This window comes from Microcaecilia unicolor, chromosome 5 (genome assembly GCF_901765095.1).
Source record: "Microcaecilia unicolor chromosome 5, aMicUni1.1, whole genome shotgun sequence".
Lineage (NCBI taxonomy): Eukaryota > Metazoa > Chordata > Amphibia > Gymnophiona > Siphonopidae > Microcaecilia > Microcaecilia unicolor.
In genome coordinates this window covers 341088164-341109969 of record NC_044035.1, presented here as the reverse complement: position 1 = coordinate 341109969, position 21806 = coordinate 341088164, and the positions used below count along the sequence as shown (strand labels likewise).

The following is a 21806-nucleotide window of genomic DNA, read 5'->3' as shown; positions in this document are numbered from 1 at the left end:
CCAAACAGTTAAGCTACTGGAGATTTTAGAGCGTATGAGTACATCTAGTCCAGTACCCTATTTCCAATAGTGGCCAGTCCAGGTCACAAGCATCTGGAAGAGTCCCAAAAAAGTAACAAGATTCCAAGCTACTTAAACCCAAAGATGAGCAGTGGCTTTCCCCAGGACTCTCTTAATACCGGTTTATAGACTTTTCCTCCAGGAATTTGTCCAAACTTTTTTTTTAAACCCAGCTACATTAATTGCTTTTACCATATCCTCTGGCGACGAGTGAAAAAATATTTTCTGGTGTGTTTTAAAAAAATGTTACAACTTAATAGCTTCAGGGCACGTCCTGGTCTTTATACTTTTTAATCTCACCCCACTGCAAAGGAGCATGAACAGCAGGCAGCCGTAGTGTCCCCGGGATTTCTATCCCTGAGGTGACCGTGTTCATGTTCTAAAGATTTATTAACTGCCTTATGATCTTGCTTGAAAGAAAGAAAAAAAGTTTACTGAAAAACAAATTCTGATTATTACTACGGGGAATAGGTTTGATACTGCTCTGGTTCTTCTTTAGGACCAAATTAGGAACATCCAGCTGTCATTTGCAGCACTAATAGTGAAAGGCCGTCTATGCGTGATTAATAAGAGCAGGGCAGGCTCACAACGTTATACGCTGGGAATCTTAAACTATTCCCAGGTATCTGTTGGCATTTTCAATTCTGCATCGCCCACACATCTAGACTATTTCTAAACACAAGAATAATTACTAAAACTAGAAAGCTGACCATGGCATGACAGCGAGGACGGTTCTGTGAACAATCCAAAATGAACAGTGTCACACTCACAGCTGAGTTTTCTAAGAGTATAATGCAACTTTTTTCGACGTTTCATTACAAAGCTCTACACCGTTGGGTTAAATTTTTTTTTTTCTTTTTTGCAGCTTTGACTGTTCTTCCAAAAAATTTGTCAGCACACATCAGTATTTTCCACGCACGAAAGGTTTTCGTTCTGTCTAGACAGTAGCAATGGAATTACGGGCAAACAGATCATAAGGGGTCCATTTTAAGGTACAGAAATGGCTGAATGAAAATTATCCTCTTACATTTCAAAATGGGGAGCATAAATCAAGAACCCAACTTAGCTATAATTCTGCTTCCCCTCTGGTGGCTCAAAAACGATGTAACATGACTAGCCCTATGTGGTGTTTAAGTGTACCTCAAAATATAAATAATGCATTAGAGGCAAATAGTTTACAGTGGAAGGGACAAGACAGCGTAATACATAAAGCCTTCAAGACAGGGCCGGCGAGCGACTGGGCTGGGCCCGGGGCAAGGCCGCCCTCCCCCCGAGGTCGTCATCGTCGCCACCCCCCTCCGTCCACCACCAGGCCTGGCCCCCCTGAATTCAAATCTGCAGATCGCCTCACTTCGGGCCTTCCCTCCCTCATCTGACGTAACTTGCGCGAGGGCGAGACACAGGGAGGGAAGGCCCGAAGTGAGGCGATCTGCAGACTGCCGCTGCTGCGCTTCTTTCACACGGAGCAAGGTCGCGGTGAGGCACTATGATTTTTACAGTGCTGTAAAAATCAGCGCCCCCCAAACCCCCACTTAGGCATATTCTATAAACCGCCTAGGGCCCATCCAGACGACTAAATCTACATGCAGGAATTTATGCCAAGTAAAACTTGGTGCCAATGCCAGCGACTAACTTGAGCGCGGAGCGGTTGTATTCTGTAACAGCTTGAACAATTTTTAGTAACGCCCACAATCTGCCCCTTCCCCGCCCCCTTTCTGGCAGCACGCATTAGAATTGACTTGCATCACTTTAGAGAATACGCTTAGCAAGTTGTGCGTGTCAATTCTAATTAATACCGATCAGTGGCAATAATTGCGTGTTAATTGGCAATTATTGGCGCCGACTGGCTTGTTAAGCTAATTAAATTGTGGCTCAAATTCAGAAAACGACCGGATTTGTGAGCGCAAGTAGGTTGTGCTATATAGAATGTGGGGAATAATGTGGGATTACTTATAACGTGGTGAAGTTTGGAAATCCCTCCCCATTTTTTTTTCCTATTACATACTACACTATAGACACAATATAACCCCCATTCACTTATAATATGATCAAATATTTTGGACTGCTACATCAGTGTTATCAGACGGTCTCATGCATACCGTCTGTCTCCTTTCATTGGGCTTTTAGTGCAAGCCTGGCCTCATTTGCTAGCCCTTTTCTGGGCAACCCCATCTCAAGGGTATAGCTCCAGAAACAGATGCGATATTCCACGTGGGGTTTCATCAACATCTTACATTAGTGTCACTCTCACCTCCTTTTCTATCCTGCTCGATACACCTCTCCCTCAGCACCCTACCATTTATGCAGCACTGGACTCTGCTTCGTCACAATGTTTCACTACGTTGAAACAGTCAAATACGATCTCCGCACGGTCTCTTTCCAGCTTGGAGGACACCAGTATCTCACCAGCCAACCTTTACTACTCTCCACCCCCCCCCCTCCGTTTGAATTTCCGCACCCCTTAATGCACAAGTCTGCATCCATTTCGCACTAAAACTCAGCTACCAAGTACGTGACTGCTCTGCCTTCTTTAGGTCACTTCTCAATCCATCCACTTCCTCCGAGGGTAACCACTCTGCTGCAGATCTTCACATAACTATTTCCTAGTAATGTCGTCATCGTATCACTCACGACAGTGCAGCAGAAGGGTCAAACCGTATGAGATCATTAACGCCTGGCATCTCTTCAGACAGACTGGAGCAGCCCACCTAATGGCTAGAGCACCCAGGCTGAGAACCTGGGGAGCCCGGTTCAAATCCCACCGCTGGTCCTTGTGATTTTGAGCAAGGCGCCTGGGACAACCTAAGATACTGAACCCTCCAAGGAAAATAATATACCTTCTATAACTGAATGCAGACCACTTCCAATAGCTTTCGAACTTGCAGGTGGTATTATAAGAAATAAAAACATATGACGTTTTCCAAAAATCAGATAGCCAAAGCTTTAGAATTCTAACCTCGTTGCACAGCGAGTGGTTATTTGGGGAGATGATTTTAACCAGCCAGTAGAGGAGGGGAGAAGCTGAATGGAAGGAAACAGGAAGCACAAGCTGAGTCTCATTATTACAAGATGACTTTCTTAACCAGATGGACGTTTACGTTTTATATTTATTGCCGACTTGATAGACCACCTTTCTGGGGCACAGCCAAAGCAGTTTACGTTTCCATTATAAAAATAAACAATTTTACAGTAAAAGGGGGAAAAAAGAAGAAAAAGGAAAAAAAAAAGTATCCCAATTAAGAGGACGAGAGAAACGTGTTACACGGGGGTATTTTCATCAGCAAGTGATTCATCGTGAACAATAAAGTTATTTGTGGTCCTCTGCAAACCTACAGTATCTGAGAACTCGTATTTTGTTTCTCCTTTCTGTTCCACTGGTTACAGTAAAGCCTGCCCCACAGATACAGCACAGTTCAATTTACGATCTCGGTTTAGTTTTGTTACTAGGAGGCGGAAGACTTTTTTTTTTTACAGCTTGTGCAACAGATGCTCCACTGCAAGGAGTGCAAAGGGAAGAAACCATTTTGTTCATGACTACTAGGTAAAAAAAGGCCAGATACAGATTCACAGCCCATGCTTGCAAAGATTGCTGCCCTTACTGCAGAAAGTTCCTGAAGTGCCTTCCTTTCCACTGCAAAGAGGTGCTACACGTGCAAGAATGGGGGAATCCACTGCCCAAGTTACCAGTGGAAATGTTTAAGTGTACCTGCCTTCTAGGAAAAAGCACCTGACTCCTCAAATCAGTACAATGAAAGCCAGAACCCAGCGAATGGGGCCCAAGAGACAGGAGGGAAGGGGCAGGGGGGGTTTCAAGACCCTCAGTACGGTTCATAGATACAACCATGTTTCCTTCAAAAAGCACAGAATACCCTGAAATATTTTAAAAACCAGATGGGAAGAGAATAGAGCATGCCACAGGAGTGATAATTAAAATGTTGGGCACCACTATACCAGAGAAATCTTTGTTCCAATATAACCCTCATGAGTTTAAGTGCTCTTTTCGGTCTTTGGAGAAAGCCAACATGCCTGAGCATTTGCTTTACTCCATCATTTCAAGTTGATTAGGGATTTGCTATCCCCCACCTCCACCCCACATACATCGTGAAGAAACATCTAAGCGGCTTACGATCTAAGGGCTCTGTTTACTAAGCCACATTATAGGCACGTTAACGTCTTTTAATGCGCGTTAACCATGTGCGCGCCTACCGCGCTAATTGCAGGCACGTTAAAAACGCTATCGCACCTTAGTAAACAGGGCCCTAAAATTGTAGCAAAAAAGGAAAGGAAGGGAGGCCAAGACATGACTTGAGGGGTGGTAGAGGCCGAAGTACAAGTGCAACAGGGATAACACATCAGGAGGGGTAAGGACGCCCCTCGTTACCGCCGAGTCAGAATGTCAACCCAGCTGAAATACTGAAACCTAGCCCTATGGATGTAAACAATAACCCGTTCAATTCATGAAAATTTGCTTTCAAAGGGGTCCTTCCACTAACATCTGATAGAACCCGAGTATAACACGGGGTTTTACCGTTGCGCTAAGCTCAGATTTAACTCAAGTTTGGGGGGGCATCGACTCTATTTTCTTTTTCTAAATTAGTGCAGGTCAGGCATTAAATGTTATCATTAGCACGCAGTATCTGCAGAGAGCCATTAACTCTGCATGAACCAGTGAGTGTGTGCTTCCACGCCACTGCAGAGAATATTCCTAAAAAAAATACAATAGCATGCTGTTTATCGTGCAATAACAGGCAAACTATCACAAAATGCCTTAACCCAACTGCTCATCAGTAGAAGGGCCCCATATTAACTACTAGTAAAAAAAGGCCCGTTTCTGACACAAATGAAACGGGCGCTAGCAAGGTTTTCCTCGGAGTGTGTATGGTTGAGAGAGTGTGTGTGAGAGTGACTGTGTGTGAGAGAGAGAGAGAGAGAGAGAGAGAGAGAGTGAATGTGCGAGTGTGTGTGTGTGTGACAGAGAGTGAGACTGGGTGCGAGTGTGTCTGTGATAGAGAGAGTGTGTGTGTGAGCATGAGAGTGTGTGTCAGGGCCCCCCCCCCCCAGTCCCAGGGTTGCCCCCTCCCTCCCTCCGAGTTTCAGGGTCGTCCCCTCCCTCCCTCCGAGTGTTCTTCCCGCTGCACTACAGGCACCTGATGAGCCGGCGGCGGGTGCGGCTCCTGATCGCCGCGGCCTGGCTGCTGCCGTCCCCACTGCTCTTTCCCATCGTCATCCCCGGCGGCAACGTGATCTGCGTCTACTTCTCCCTACTCGCTGCTGCTGACGGTGCTCATCTTCTTCCCTTGCTCGTCCATCGCACCGTGACGGCGTTCATTTTCTTTCCTTGCTTATCCATCGTCACTGTGACCAATGGGCGCCTTTTTTTGCGGTGACATCAGCTCGTCCATCGACACCGTGACCGATGGGTGCCTTTTTTTGCAGCGAGGTCAGCCTGTGTTATGGAACCTAGCAGACCAACTCCGAAGAAGTCACGAACACAGGCAGCAAGACCAACAGAATGTTGGAGGTGAGAATTATTATATAGGATAGGGCCCCCTTTGCCAGGCTGTGGAGTGGAGGAGTGGCCTAGTGGTTAGGGTGGTGGACTTTAGTCCTGAGGAACTGAGTTCGATTCCCACTTCAGGCACAGGCAGCTCCTTGTGACTCTGGGCAAGTCACTTAACCCTCCATTGCCCCACGTAAGCCGCATTGAGCCTGCCATGAGTGGGAAAGCAGAGGGCACAAATGTAACAAAAATAAAAAGGGAGCCTGCGCTGGCGTGTGTTTTTGACGCACGCTGAGGCCGCCTTTTACCGCAGCGGGTAAAAAGTAGGTCTTTCTTTTTTTCAGAAAGTGGCCATGCGGCAAAGTGGTAAAACAGACGCCAGTGCCGGCCTCCTTTCGCCACAGCTTGGTAAAAGGGTGCCCTTAGTGCGTCCTAACCCAGATGTTCTCGCACACTAAGTCCAGATGTTAATGTGGCCTTTTTAAGGGTATATGCCTATTTTTACTTTTTGTAGGTCACGCACTAACGGTCTCCGAATCAATGCAGGGGCACTTGCCTCCTATTTAGAGGGCACTAAGGGATCCCTTTACTAAGCCGCAGTAGCGTTTTTAGCTCTTAGTAGAAATCAGCTGGCGGTAAACGCCGAGGTGCCCAAAGGAATATAATGGGCATCTCGGCGTTTACCGCTAGATGATTTCTACTGCGAGCTATAAACGTTACCGCTGCTTAGTAAAAGGACCCCTATATATTGCGCTCCAAAAAAAAAAATCAGCGTTACGCAGTATTTAGCGAAGGGCACTCCTTACAGAATAGAGCTTAGAGTCAAATCTTGCCTCCAAATGTGAACGCCCTGGTATTTATGCCAGCTGAAACCTGGTGTAAATCCCCGGCAATAATCTCACGGCATTTCACCACATAAATGGGGCTGTTCTACAAAACTGCATTCAAATTTTCAGAACGCCCTGACCCGCTCAAGCCCCTCCCCTGGCCACAGCCCCTTTTGAGTAGTGCATTAAGGGATCTAGGCGCTCGTGGTTATAGAACAGCGCACAAGCAGATGCACGGACAAATCTAAATTTATGTCGATTAAGTGCAATTATTAAGGCTCGTTAATTCATACTTGATAGCTTGTTAACTAATGTAGTTGTGTGCGCACCTTGGATCCACGCCAATTATTTCGGCATTGAATCCAGTGGTATGTGCTCACACATTTAGGGCCCTGTTTAATATACTGCGCTGTAAGCATGCTAACACTAGAGACACCCATAGGAATATATGAGTGTCTCTCGCATTAGCGCGCACTAAAAATTTAGCGTGCCTACAACGCGGCTTAATAAACAGGCCCTTTACTAAGATGCGTAGGCGCCTATGCGCAACCAACATGCATCAAATTAGAACTACTGCCCGGCTACTGCGTGCCCCGGGCGGTAATTCTAATTTTGACACACATCCAAAACGCGTAGCTGAAAATAATTTCTATTTTCTACCGTGTGGCGCTAACCGGGCAGGAATCGGCAGTGTACTTTGGTGATTGCCGCCCGGTTAACACGCGAGACCTTACCGCTAAGTCAATGGGTGACGATAAGGTCTCAGGCCCAAAATGGGCGCCCGCTGATTTTTATTTTGCCGCACGTCCATTTTCGTCAATCAAAAAAAAAAAAGGCTTTTGCAGGCGCGCTGAAAAATGGACCTGTGCGCATCCAATACACGCACCTACACCATCGCAGACCATTTTTCGGCGCACCTTAGTAAAAGGGCTCCTAAGTCTGCATTATCCAGTTAGCCCACACTAATCAGAATGTGCTAGAACCCGTGCCTTGTCCCCTTCCAAAAATACTTTTTAAATGACTAATGCGCAAGTTAGCGCTTGCAGTCTTTCATGCGCACAAGTGGCTCTTATTTCTTTTGCATTTGTCCTTCTTCCCAATAACGAGGACTTGCATTAAAAATGAACTTAGCATTAATATTTCGCTTTAATCTTTCTTTTTTTAATTATGTGGAATATTATTTTTTTCTAATCTAATTATATCATAGAATTTAAAATTCTAACAAAATATGAATAAATAAAAGGAATCCACCCCCCCCCACCCCCAAGAGCTTCAGCATAAAAGGGGAAACAAAACATGAGGAAATGTATACCCCAGTTCCCCCCGTGCACGGACACAGGGCTAGCAAAGTGGATGTTAATATTCTGATAACAATCAAAATACAAAATATAGGAAACATATAACCAAACAATTTTCCTTACAAAATTTAAATATATGAGAATACTGTGTTCATTCTTAAAATCACTTCTATTCAACACCTCTTCAAAAAATCTACTTGTATGTTTTTTAAAACATATATAAACCCTGTTTATTCTATAACAATCTAAGAAGCTACCCGGCATCAATTTAGCTCCATCTAGGTAAGAACACATGAAAAAAATTCAGTAGAAATTCTGCCAGCACATTAATTCAATGTGAGTAGTACTTAATTTATAAGAGTCACCAAGAATCTGGAGAATCTTTAGTTGCATCGATGTGGGTGGGGGATGGATTCTTGGGAGGGGGGTGGGGGGAGGGGGACAGGGAAAGAGGGGATGACACCTAAAACATAAATTTACTTTGAATTATTCTTGAGTGTTCTGTACATGTAAAAATCCCATAGAGTATGGAATAGTATTGGAGGGTGTGAACTTACTGCAAGCCTATGTTTGTATTTCTTGTGAATGGTGTAATGTTTGCACTGTGTCAGTTGGATCTTAATAAAAGTGTTGAAACATAAAAAAAAGAGTCACCAAGAAGTTGAGATTTCATCTTTAAGAGACAAGGGGCCCTGTTTACTAAGGCGAGCTAGCGTTTTTAATGTAGCGCTAACCGCTAGAGACATCCATATATATCTATAGGTGTTTAGCGTGTGCAAAAATTGCTAGCGCGTCCTTAGCGTACCTTAGTAAACAGGGCCCAAGATAAGTTAGAAATTAAGGGCCCTGTTTACTAAGGTGCGCTAGCGTTTTTAAGTGTCCTTTTTAATAAGGTGTGCTGAAAAAGGAGAAATTAGACCTTACCTGCTAATTTGCTTTCCTTTAGTCCCTCCGGACCTGGAGGGACGCTAAGGAATGGGCTGCGCTGGTGTAGGCACGTGTTTTGGGTGCGCAGATCCATTTTTCAGCCATTTTTTAAACATTTTCGTCAAAAATGGATGTGTGGCAAAATAAAAACTGGTGCGAGTCCATTTTGGGTGTGAGACCTTACTGCCACTCACTAACTTAGCGGTAAGGTCTCACGCGGTAACCGTGCGGTAATCGTCTACTAACACAGAATGACGACTACCGCCCGGTTTCCACCGTGCGCAGGAAAATACATATTATTTTCCGGCGCACGTGGCGGGCAGCCATAAAAAATGAAATTACCGCCCGGGACAATGCGGCAGCCGGGCAGTAACGCCAACCGGATGTGCGTAGGATGCAAGTACACGCCTACGTGGCTTAGTAAAAGGGCCCCTTAGCTCGGGATAAATGATACAGACAGCTATAGGAATATATGGGTGTCTTTTGCATTTGGCGTGAGCTAAAAACACTAGCGTACTTTAGTAAACAAGGCCCAAGATACTTAAAGGCCCTGTTTACTAAAGGCGCGCTGGCGTTTTTAGCACGCGCTAAATGCTAGAGACACCCATATGGGTGTCTTTAGTATTTAGCGTGCATGCCCTTAGCGCAGCTTAGCAAACAGCGCACTAAGTACTACTCACGTTGAATTAATCTGCTGGCAGAATTTCTACTGAATTGTTTTTCATATGTTCTTACGTAGACGAAACTAAATTGATGCCGGGTGGTTTCTTAGACTATGATAGAATAAAGAGGTTTTATACACATATCAACATCTTCACGGACATACCTTAACCTTCACCTTCCAAATTGCAAAGGACTAAAGTACAAAGCATATCATGCATCTAACTTCCCCTACCTGGGCTCCCAGCTCTGGAACGCTCTACCCAGATACATTCGATCAACTAGTGAATACCTTCCCTTTAGGAAACTATTGAAAACCCATCTATTCAAACAGATTTACCCAAATGACTTGACCTACCATAAGCAAACATAAGCAACCCATCCATTTACCGGTTCATCTAATCATTAACAACAATTGCTCAGAAATTACCTCCCACCAATCTTCTTACCCTCCATGCTCTTCCCCTACCTCTTTATCGCTCCACTTCCATACATATTCCTATCCTTTCTCTCATACCTCTTTTATCCCATTTACCCTTGTTCATTTGTCCTACCACATACCTCCTTTGTAGATTCAGATACCACAGATTGTATTGTCTTGTTACTATGTAAGCCGCATTGAGCCTGCGATGAGTGGGAAAGAGTGGGGTACAAATGTAATAAATATCTGTTTTTTAAAAATACAAATAGATTTTTGGAAGAGATGTGGAATAAAACTGATTTGGGGCCCTGCTTACTACTACTATTTATCATTTCTATAGCGCTACTAGACGTACGCAGCGTTGTACACTTGAACATGAAGAGACAGTCCCTGCTCCACAGAGCTTACAATCTAATTAGGACAGACAAACAGGACAAACAAGAGATAAGGGAATATTAAAGTGAGGATGATAAAATAAGGGTTCTGAACAAGTGAATAAGGGTTAGGAGTTAAATGCAGCATCAAAAAGGTGGGCTTTTAGCTTAGATTTGAAGACGGCCAGAGATGGAGCTTGACGTACCGGCTCAGAAAGTCTATTCCAGGCATATGGTGCAGCAAGATAAAAGGAACGGAGTCTGGAGTTAGCAGTGGAGGAGAAGGGTGCAGATAAGAGAGATTTACCCAGTGAACGGAGTTCCCGGGGAGGAATGTAGGGAGAGATGAGAGTGGAGAGGTACCGAGGAGCTGCAGAGTGAATGCACTAAACCGCATTAGCATTTTTAACGCGCGTTAACCATATATGCGCGTTAACCGTGTACATGCCTGCAATATCCCTATAGGTGCCTACACAGTTAGTGCGCGCGCTAGTTGGTGCGTTAAAAACACTAACGCACTTTAGTAAACAGGGCCCTTTAAGAATTAACACAGTATTCTCATATATTTTCGTGTTAATATTCTGATGCCTGGAGCTGAAACAGATGTGCCGGCTAACCAGTCCCAACTCCTTGCATTAACAGAGGGGCCAAACCAAAAGGCACTCTGTCCGACAGAGAAGCAGCTGGAATCTCTCTGGACTGGCAGGACCATGAGACAGAGAAAAATTCAAAGCTGCGTAGCGAGATTCCACCTGCTAAACAGGGCCTTTGTGCAGAAGAAGTGATACTCAGTAAATCAGTCCCTCCAGTCCTTATCAAGCATCTGAGCATTTCATTTTCTTTTAATCTTATATTGACACTGTTGAATAAGCCTCTCTGTCCAGGGCAGGGAAAATGACTTTTCTTACAGATAACATTTCGAGAACCCAGTGCTCTGCATGTTAACAAGCGCTCAAGTCTTAATTTACAGTTTGAAATAGGTATTCATAACCCTTGTCCCTCGGGGGAACAAACAGGTTCGCCCCAGGCGAGCAGTTACCTGGCAAATGAAGTTTGTGAAAAGATGCAATACCTGGACGTTTGACATGAAAAGAAAACCTAACAGGTCCCTGGAGTCCACAGAGGGCTACGGGGAAATTGCACTTCTTTCTAATCAGCAGGACAGCCCGTGCAGGATACGAGTTATTCAGAACAGGGCACTGCGCACTGCGATGCACGTTTAATGCAAAGCGACAAAAAGACACGAGCCAAAAATAATGCTCCTATCGGTTATCAAACCCAAACAAGCAAAGCAGGAAATGCTGTCTGGGCTGTAAAACAAAACCACCCGCTGCCATGAAAATTAATCTTATTACCATTTATTTCATGTACGGTTCATTCGAGAACCATTTTCACCAACAATTTACAGGTTCTTAATCCCACAAGGGAGATTAAATGGAAAAGAGAACTAGAGGATTAAAAGAAGAAAAAAAAAAATAAGTCTAAGCCTACTTGATTTTGAAAATGTAAAATGAATTCCTACATTCTGAATCCAGGCTGTGAGCTGAAATCTCTCTTATGGATTCAAGAGTGCAACTAAGCTATTCCTTTCTGTAATTAGAAGGAACGGTGTAAACCATTTAGATGTTATTTTCGATCGGAAAATATATCAAGACATAAAGAACCGGATCGTGAGAGAAAAACGAATTTGGAGTTGGGAGATTCTGGAACTTAAAAGAGGTGCAGAAGAAACAACACGAAATAGCAACACAAAATCCTGAGTCACCAAATTCAGAAAAACAACTCCTCACAGCTTAATCTAATTTAGGGTTTGACTCATTAAAGCATTTTACCCCATAACAGCAGAATGAGAGAAAGCAAAGCTTATTCAAAGCAGCGAGATTATGCATGGATATATACAAAAACAAACAAGGTTACATTTTTAAAAAATGCTTAATCCTGTGTATCCTCCAGTCAGATCAGAGTTGATCCTATGCTTTTCCCCAAAGGTCTAGCTTCTACATATAGAATCTGGAATTCAGTAGGGTATGGAGTGGAGGAGTGGCCTAGTGGTTAGGGTGGTGGACTTTGGTCCTGAGGAACTGAGTTCGATTCCCGGCACAGGCAGCTCCTTGTGACTCTGGGCAAGTCACTTAACCCTCCATTGCCCACCACATTGAGCCTGCCCTGAGTGGGAAAGCATGGGGTACAAATGTAACAAAAATAAATCAGATTAGAGATTCCGGAGATGTCCATGGTATGCCCCTACTGGGGAGACCCGCTTTTTTACATTTAGGGGTCCTTTCACTAAGGTGCGCCGAAAAATGGCCTGCGCCGTTGTAGGCGCGTGTATTGGGCGCGCACAGTTCCATTTTTCAGCGCACCTACAAAAAAGACCTTTTTTGGGGGGGTGGGGGGCCGAAAATGGACGTGCGGCAAAATAAAAATTGGCAGGTGTCCATTTTGGGCCTGTAACCTTACCGCCACCCACTTACTTAGCGGTAAGGTCTCGCGCGTTAACCGGGCGGTAACCGTCGGCGCACTTACACTGCCGATTACCACCTGGTTAGCGCCACACGGACGCATGTCAAAAATGAAATTACCGTCCGGGACATGCGGTAGCCAGGCATCAGTTCCAAACTGAGTTGGATGCGCCTAGGCGCCTCTGTGTCTTAGTAAAAGGGCCCCTTAATTATTTATCCCATCCATCTTATATACCTACTCTCCCAGAAGGCTACAAAACAGCTTGCAACTCAATAGAAATGCAAAATATTATAAATATAAAACACACAGAACAATATCCAGCTTAAGCTTGGTTGGACACAAGACCCTCTTTTGATCCCGTTACAAACAAGGGCGAGAAAAGGTTAAAGGTTAGGCCTAAGGCTGTCGTGCATTCCCCTAACTGTGGGAGACTATAGGTGGGTAAAGAGATGCTCCTTATATTATCTCAAACAAATAGCAAGCAACGCTTTACCGTGTGGTCGGGTCCCAAGATTTTTCTTTGGGCTTGGCAGTGGGGTCCTGAAGTCAGCTGGCATGCTTACACGGCTCTGGACATTTCACTTCATCTTTACAAATTTTCCTAAACATGGTGAACACCATCCTTCTACTGTACATTCAAAAGCCCATCGCAACATCAACACCCTGTGCGATACCGACAGTGGTTAGTATTAGCAGGGAACTGAAACAGAGCCTTCATTAATGCACGGTTAACACTGCTACCAATAGGCCCGACCTATTCATTCATCATTCCCACTGTGTTTGTGTATTATTATTTTTTATATATATAAGGATATGTGTTTGCAGTAGTAATTATAATCTTAAAATCAGTTCTCCCTTGCTCTCAAAGAAACACTGCTTAACTGTCCCAGATAAACATCTGAATCAGTAAAACCACCGTTTCAACGGCTGCTTTTTTGTGTTTCTGATCTGACACAGTATGAAGGCTGTACTGTTACAGAGGAATGCAGAAATACAGTCAATTATTTGCTACAATACCAGGCTTAGAACCTCAGAACCGGGGAAGCCAGGGTTCAAGTCCAACAGGCTCGTAGCCGCGTTAGTCCACTTTAAAGGTAATAAATAGAAATAAGAAAATCCAACAACAGCAAAAAAAGGTATCACTTTTATTTTCCTACCTTAACACATTTTTTGACAAGCTTTCAAAACACAGATCCACCCTTCTTCAGGTCAACTATGAGCAACAGGTGACAACATCAAAATGTACAAGTGAAACATAAAAAGGATTAAAATACTTTTCGTGTCTCACTGTACAGAATCACCGACCTGAAGAAGGTAGCTCGGTCTTTGAAAGCTTGTCAAAAAATGTATTAAGCTATAAAGAGAAATGAGGCGATACCTTATTTTATTTGACTAACCTGGGTGAGTCAATTCTTACCCCGAGTTTGTCCCTGTGGCATTGGAGGGCGATTGCCTTGCAAATTAATGCACGGTACTGGTAAATAGGCCCCACTGACAAGAACAGATGTACAGTAAATCACATTCATGTGTTAATCTGAAATAGGCACCTTAAATACACAAGAAATCTAGGCCTTAGACTGGAAGCTCGCTGGACCTCGTAAGTACAAAAGTATTGCCATACTGGGACAGACCAAAGGTCCATCAAGCCCAGCATCCTGTTTCCAACAGTGGCCAATCCAGGTCATAAGTACCTGGCAAGTTCACCAAAAAGTATATATGCTGCTTATTCCAGAAATAAGCAGCAGAGTTTCCCCAAATCCAATTTAATAATGGTCTACGGACCGAATGTATCTTGCCTTGAACTACCAATGAAAAGGTATGAGCTAAATCTTCTAAATCTTTACATATTATATTATACATAAATATGTGTAAAGTTCAAGCACCCCCCAACTCAATGCCTAGTGTGCCACACAACCAATACCTAATATTCACCCCCCCCCCCCCCCCCACACCAATATCATTCATAAAGTTCCTGGCACGGTTAATGTGCCAGGTGTGAGCTACTAATTAAACTGGGCCAGTTTGTCAAATATATATATTTTAAAAAGGTATCACCTACAGTTTGTGGATTGACCTTTATTTCTGATGCAAGCTAGAGGGGAGTAGGGGGTGAGAGCGAAGGAAAAAAGTGCTGAAAGCATTCTACGTGATGACAGCAGAAAGCAGATCACAGCCAGTAAAACAGAAGCAAAATGATTTTACAGACTAACAACAAGAGGAGGCAGAGAGCTGGGTGCTCGGTGGCTGCCATCTCAAATCTGTGGGAAGACTTTCAGCACAGAACACAAAAATCTTTTTATCTGGTGCGCACAGGAGGATGGAGTCTGAACAAGGCCTTAAAAACCTTTATGCGAAATCCACACAACCACTGACAAGCCCAGTGAACAGATGCCCGACAAGAGTACATGGCCAACCAGAAGGGAAACTGGTAATTATGGTCACAGCTGATATGCACCATGGAACAAAATGAAGCCGAAGTGGAGGTTCGGGATCAGGAGTTGGCATTCACAGTTCTCTCTTTCCAAAAATTCTTCAAGAGTTTACGTTCTCAGTAGGTTAGCCGATTCTATTATAAATTAGATTCTGGCCACACATTTCTAAGCAGTTATATTATTCCCTGGGATGAAACCCAAGGTCTTTTCAGACAGGGAAGGAAAATCCCTCCCAATAAATTGGAAATACTCAACCTCAATTTTTTACACTGGAACAGCAAATCCTGGTGATGTAGGTGACTTCCGAGACCCAACAAGGAAGGGGTTTTTGCTCCTGAAAGCTAGTCCATTTGTCAGATCAATCAAGAGAGATCACTTTATATTCTCTATTATTTTGTTTTATTTTGTTTTTAACCTTTATTTCTCAAGAGAGAGGATCAGGGCCTGTAATTCTTGCAAGTGAATGCATGCAAACCAATACCCGAATTTAGTTTCTGACTGATGCTTAATCAAAGATAAAATAAAAATGTTCCTGCTTTGTAGCATACACAGAGATGTCGATTACAAAAAAAAAAAAAAAAGTGACGCAAATCAATGCAAAACAGGGAAGTAGCATTACCAAGAACGACTCTTCTGTGCATACAGAAATACGCATATGCAAAAAGGCCGTGTGCAGAGTTTGTGCATTTTTACAACACATTTTGAACAATACCTTCCTCTATTAAGAAATGCAACTTTTTACTCATGAATTGTGCCTTTGCATCAGATTTTCTGAGGGGTGGGGGGGAAACAAAACACCATAAGACTCGGGCTCCAGAGAGAGCCAGGCCCGGTCAGGACCAATTAAACCCACACTAGTATCCATCTACTTTTAAAATTAAGAATACATTTTTTTTAAACCACACAAATTAAAGCATCTTCTTTGCTGTCCTTCCTGCCCCGTCAACAGTTATCACTTTCAGTATTTAAAAAACAAAAACCGATTATATTGCATATCATTTTCAAAGTTACAGGCCTTTTTGTTTTATTTCGGTCTCCAAAAGACTATATCAACGAAGTAACTGCTCACTACTAATATACCAAACGCTGTTATGAATTTTAGGGTTAATTTCTGTTTATTTTTATCCTTATTGTCTTTGGCAAGCACAGCCTACAATTAATTCGTTTCTCACTCATATTTTCGATGCGGTCTCAGGGCTGGACTGACTTAAATGGTATTTAAATTTTCCATTACCCTTACATTGCGTGGATTGTGGCCAACTGATGTCAAAGAACTCATTTTATTAAAAAATAATAATAATACCAATGTGAAAATAAAACTAACCACCCTACACTACACGGATTATGAACACGTAGGACTGTGTAGCAAACATACTCCAACACTTTTGAGGGGGGGGGGGTTTCTTTCTTTAATCAGAAACCTACAGAGAAACTGTATTGCAAGACCGCAGCGAGCACCGAGCACCCGTGTCCTTAACGCGTACAACTGAAAAGATATTTAGCAGCATGGCGCGGTGTTTCTACACGTTGATTAACTCAAAGCATTAAGGCGCAGCCTCCTAATTTGGCAAAATGGGGCCATCTCATTACGCTGTAATTGGTCCCTCATTTAGGAAACTGTGGCAACCTAATTATGGGTTAAATAGCCACCTTTGCAATCTGATACCAGATATGCGCGTACGTTGCACATACTCATGAACTGTGCCCACACACACATTGCCGTGTGTGGGCACAACGCTTAGCGTATTAGCCTTCCATACCACACACAGTCGGAATAAATATGAAACAACGGGCAATCGACAGATACAAGACCATTTTTTTTTTAAATGCTGGATTTTTCTACGAATAAAGCAGGGCTTACCGTAGCTGAAGCCAGGCTGTTGTCTGCCAGGGTCAGATGGTGAGGCTCCCACCTCCTCAAGAATTTGGAGCTGAGGATCTTGCTGAGAAAGGTCCTGGGATGCCTGATGGCACATACCTGGATGTCCCCCTCCTGCAGCAGTTTGTACCTCATGCCATTGCTGTTGCCATTGCAGTGCAGCAGGGCCCTCCTGCAGGTGACAGCACCCATCCTGTTGCCCTCCGTAGCTGACATTTCCCCCAGCAATGGCTTGCTCTCTTCGATCTGCCTGTGATCGCTGCCCCCACAAGGGCTACTACTAAAATCCATAGCAGCTTTTTGGGCTCAGGTTCTTTTTTTCCCCCCTCTGTTTTTTTTTCCTCAATTGTTCACCTCCAAATCCCAACAGGATACAAAACGGGGGAGGGGGATCCCTCAAAATATCATCCACACCCCCTCAACAAACAAAAACAAAAAAAAAAGGAAAATATATCAAGCAAATCCTGCTCAGAGCCGCAGGGGTATTCCTCAGTCTGCCAAATCCGGGCTCTCCATGAGTGTCCAGGCGAGACAAGAATAGATCCGGGTACAAGAGACAAAGGTAGAGCTGCAGCTTCCTCTTCTGGGCTTGGCACCGGCTTTTTGCCTTTTGTCTGTGTGTCTGTTTATGTGTGTGTGTGTGTGTGTGTGTGTGTAGGGGGGGTTCTGCGTATGTTTAAATGTATATGTATGTGTATACTCTCTGCATATGGGAGTGTGTGTGTAGATGGATAATATATATGTATGTATGTGTGTGTCCGTGTGCGCTTTGCACAAGCGGCTGCTGCTGCTGTGCTGTGCTGTTCTACCCTGTTGCTGGTTGGGCTCCGCTGGGTCACGTGCTTCGCCTTCTGACGTCAATGGCAGCGCTTCTTTCTCTCTCTCCCCTCCCTAGGGAGAGAGAAAGGGGAGAGGGGAGATTCCGATTCTAGCACATTGCCCCTTCCCCTATCTCCCTTTGAGTAGCCCGAGGCTCCTTCCCCCCCCCCCCCCTCTCTTCTCATAAATTGAAAGTAGCCTGGAGCACAGGGGAGGAGACTGGCACCGGGCAGCATTGGGAGAGCAGGAGCTCTCTTGATCCCACCCCCTTCCACTGCTGTTCCATGCCAACTTTCTCTCCCCCTGCCCTGCTCCAGGCTACCTTTCAGAGGGGAGGGGGAGAGAGAGCATCGGGCTGCCCTAACAATAATAAATTCGTCTTCTTTATTGATGCTCTTGTGTGTGTACGTATACGCATATATACACTCTCTCTCTCTCTCTAAAAAAAAAAATAATAAATAATACACACAGTAGGGGATTCCCAGCTCCACTGCTGCAGATCCTTTGGGATGTTTTCTTCTACCCTCCCCCAACTTTCCCTATTTTCTCCTTTCACATATTAGAAATACTGTGTTCGTGCTCCTGTAGCCCATTCCAGTCTACTGGATACGAAAGTTGAGCTAAAGGCTGGTGTTCTTTACAAAAAAAATCTGTATTTATATTTTCTTCCCTGCTGCTTTCTTGATTTATTTATTTTTCCATTTTGCTCGCACCTTTTTCAGTAGTAGCTCAAGGTGAGTTACATTCAGGTACACTGGATATTTCTCTGTCCCAGGAGAGCTCACAATCTTGGTTTGTATCTGAGGCAATGGGGGTTAAGTGACTTGCCCAAGATCACAAAGAGCAGCAGTGGGATTTTGAACCAGCCACTGCTGGATTGTAAGGACGGTGCTCTAACCACTAGGCCACTCCTCCACCTACAGGCAGCAAACTACACCTGTTCACAAGGCTTGCCTTCAATGGTGTGTACAAGGGTGCTCTAACCACTAGGCCACTCCTCCACCTACAGGCAGCAAACTACACCTGTTCACAAGGCTTGCCTTCAATGGTGTGTACAAGGGTGCTGTAACCACTAGGCCACTCCTCCACCTACAGGCAGCAAACTACACCTGTTCACAAGGCTTGCCTTCAATGGTGTGTACAAGGGTGCTCTAACCACTAGGCCACTCCTCCACCTACAGGCAGCAAACTACACCTGTTCACAAGGCTTGCCTTCAATGGTGTGTACAAGGGTGCTCTAACCACTAGGCCACTCCTCCACATACAGGCAGCAAAATACACCTGTTCACAAGGCTTGCCTTCAATGGTGTGTACAACGGTGCTCTAACCACTAGGCCACTCCTCCACCTACAGGCAGCAAACTACACCTGTTCAGAAGGCTTGCCTTCAATGGTGTGTACCAGGGTGCTCTAACCACTAGGCCACTCCTCCACCTACAGGCAGCAAACTACACCTGTTCACAAGGCTTGCCTTCAATGGTGTGTACAGTGCTAGAAGTGTGAAGTTTTCTATTTTGCTTTAAAATTCTATATGATCTATCTTGCTAATAGTTTAATGTCCAACTGTCAGCAAAGTGTGCTCTGTTGCTTTTTCTCCCCCACCCCACCCCACCCCTTTTTTTCTTTGCTTGTTTGTTTCTTGTTTTAACAAACCAAAGGCTGCAAACTTTGGAACCAGCAATACCGATTCCCATGAGTTTTGTCTTTATTGCAAAGGGGTTTAGCAAAGTAGTAACATATACGAATATCAGCAAAATGCGGTACATTGTGGCTGGAGAAAATAAAATCGTAGTAATGCTGTTTTGGTCAAAAGTAAATTTGGTCAAAATTGTTAAGTTTTATGTCAAATTGTGTCTGCTATACACCATCTTCGGTGAATTTCTTCATAAGGACAGTTAGCGGCCCTTTTACTAACGTGTGCCTACCGTGAGCCCAAAATCACTGCCACGGGACACGCTAAGGCATCCTGCCAGATGTTGAGGCTCCCCGGGGTAGTAGAGGTCATAGGGCCCCCCTGGCCGCTGCCCACTGCCACACTGCTGCCCATAGGCGGTTGGTGGCCCAACTGTTTGGGGAGGCTAAAGGGGGCGGGGTTAGGGGTGGGGCCAGGGGTGGAGCTTAAAAAAATAAATAAAAATAAAAGTCACAATTAATACCTTTTATTAAATTTAGATATTAGATATGTATCATATGTCAAAGAATAAAGTGGTTGCTCAAAGCATATTCTAACCACAATCGCTCAACTGCAAAACACTATGCACAACTTTGTGCAAAAACACACTCAGAACCTTACTGTACCATAAATATTACACTGGGCAGAACCTAATACACCAATATACCACCCATACGGAAAATGCAGACCGTCAACAATATGAAACAAGGGATCATATCATCACAATTCTCATGTAGAGCCACAAAACACCCTAATTCATGTTTAATGTGGGATAAAATGCCATAAATAAGTAAATAAATATAAACTTTTAATGTTGAGCACCTGATTCTCAAAGTGGACATATTCCAAACACTATAATGAAAATAAAATGATCTTTTCTACCTTTGTTGTCTAGTGACTTTTTCTGATTATGCTGGCCCACTATCTGTTCTGCTTCTATCTGTCCTCAGTGCAGGTCAGGAAGTCATCCTCGTTAAATATCTCCCTGGCAACCCAGGACACCTCCAGCCAACCCCCCCTGCTTTCCCAGCAGTAAGATAAACAAACCATAAAGCAATTTCTACAACTGCTAGAGGGCTTTCACTGCAGCTCCTGCTGTGAGGATGGAGGTAAATCAACAATTTAATCCCCTCAGAGCAGCTGGACTCCACAGCTGATCCATTCTGCTGCAGCAGGGGGGAGGCTTAGCCTCTCCAAGCCTCTTATACCGGGCGCCTATGCTGCTGCCCAACCACAACCACTGTGCTCCACCACTGCCCTCACACACACTACAGCCCCCCTACCGTCTCAGCTGCCGGAACTTCCTGCACACTACAGTCCCCCGAACCTCAGTGGGCCCTTTCTGGTCCTACTTTGAAGAGCCCTGGTGGTCTAGTGGCTTGTTTGGGGGGCAGGAAAGAACCCCACTCTTTCCTGCCCACTAACGCTATTCTGCCCGGCGCTGCCATGTTTTCAAAATGGGTGCAGAGACTTCCCTCAGTAGTCTTGTGGATCTTGACAGTCTCGCAAGACTGCTGCAGGGAGTCTCGGCAGCCATTTTTAAAACACAGCGGCGCTGGGCAGAATAGCAGCAGTGGGCAAAAACAAAAGTCATATAGTTCCTATAGATTTTGGCTGGTACCCAAGCTTTCTGCGTATCTTGCTAAAGATGTAAAAAGATTGGAAGCAGTGCAAAGAAAAGCTACGAAAATGGTATGGGATTTGCGTTGCAAACCGCACAAGGGACTTGATATACTGCCTTTCTGAGGTTTTTGCAACTACATTCAAAGCGGTTTACATATATTCAGGTACTTATTTTGTACCTGGGGCAATGAAGGGTTAAGTGACTTGCCCAGAGTCACAAGGAGCTGTAGTGGGACAAATCAAACTCGGATATACATATAAAGTATCAACATACCATGTAAAATGAGTTTATCTTGTGGGGCAGACTGGATGGACCGTTCAGGTCTTTATCTGCCATCATTTACTATGTTACTATATTACTATATTTTCCCTCTGTCTCTCAGTGTATAGCAGATATTTCAAAACAGCAGGTACAAGAAATTAAGCAGGAAGCCCCTGGGTGCCAGCCCTAAACTGTAACATCTCATAGCTCCATCCATGTAATTGACACGTTAGCAAAGTCTCAACACTTACAAATAAAAGAAAACCAACAGGAAAGGAATGCACAGGACTCAACACCAACACCAGCAAGATTTTAGCTGGTCTTTACTTTTCTAAAGAGCATCATTACCATGACCATGTGGAGCTCAGCCATCTTGGAAAACAGAATATATTTAAATAATCAAGAAGGGTGTCAGGGAAAATATGAGGTATTATATGTAAGTGTATTTGGCTAACAAGAAGCATTTTGTTATAACTACTGCAAGGAATATGCATTTACACCCCAATTGTATAGACGGAGCTAAAAATTGCGTATGCAAATGTGGGCATGCACCCAATTTGTATATGTAATTTAATTGACAAATGAGCCAA

The 21806-nt window shown here is 44.1% G+C and overlaps 1 protein-coding gene across 2 annotated transcripts in view; it reads right to left on the bottom strand.

Moving 5' to 3' along the window:
- CMIP (c-Maf inducing protein) overlaps positions 1-17538 on the bottom strand; it is a 321266-nt gene extending 303728 nt beyond the window's left edge. For both annotated transcript variants that reach the window (XM_030204511.1, XM_030204512.1), the window contains exon 1: positions 16824-17538. In XM_030204511.1, coding sequence (XP_030060371.1) covers positions 16824-17132 — 309 coding nt within the window. In that variant the 5' untranslated portion in view covers positions 17133-17538. The remainder of the gene's footprint in view (positions 1-16823) is intronic.
- Between the last annotated feature and the right edge of the window lie 4268 nt (positions 17539-21806).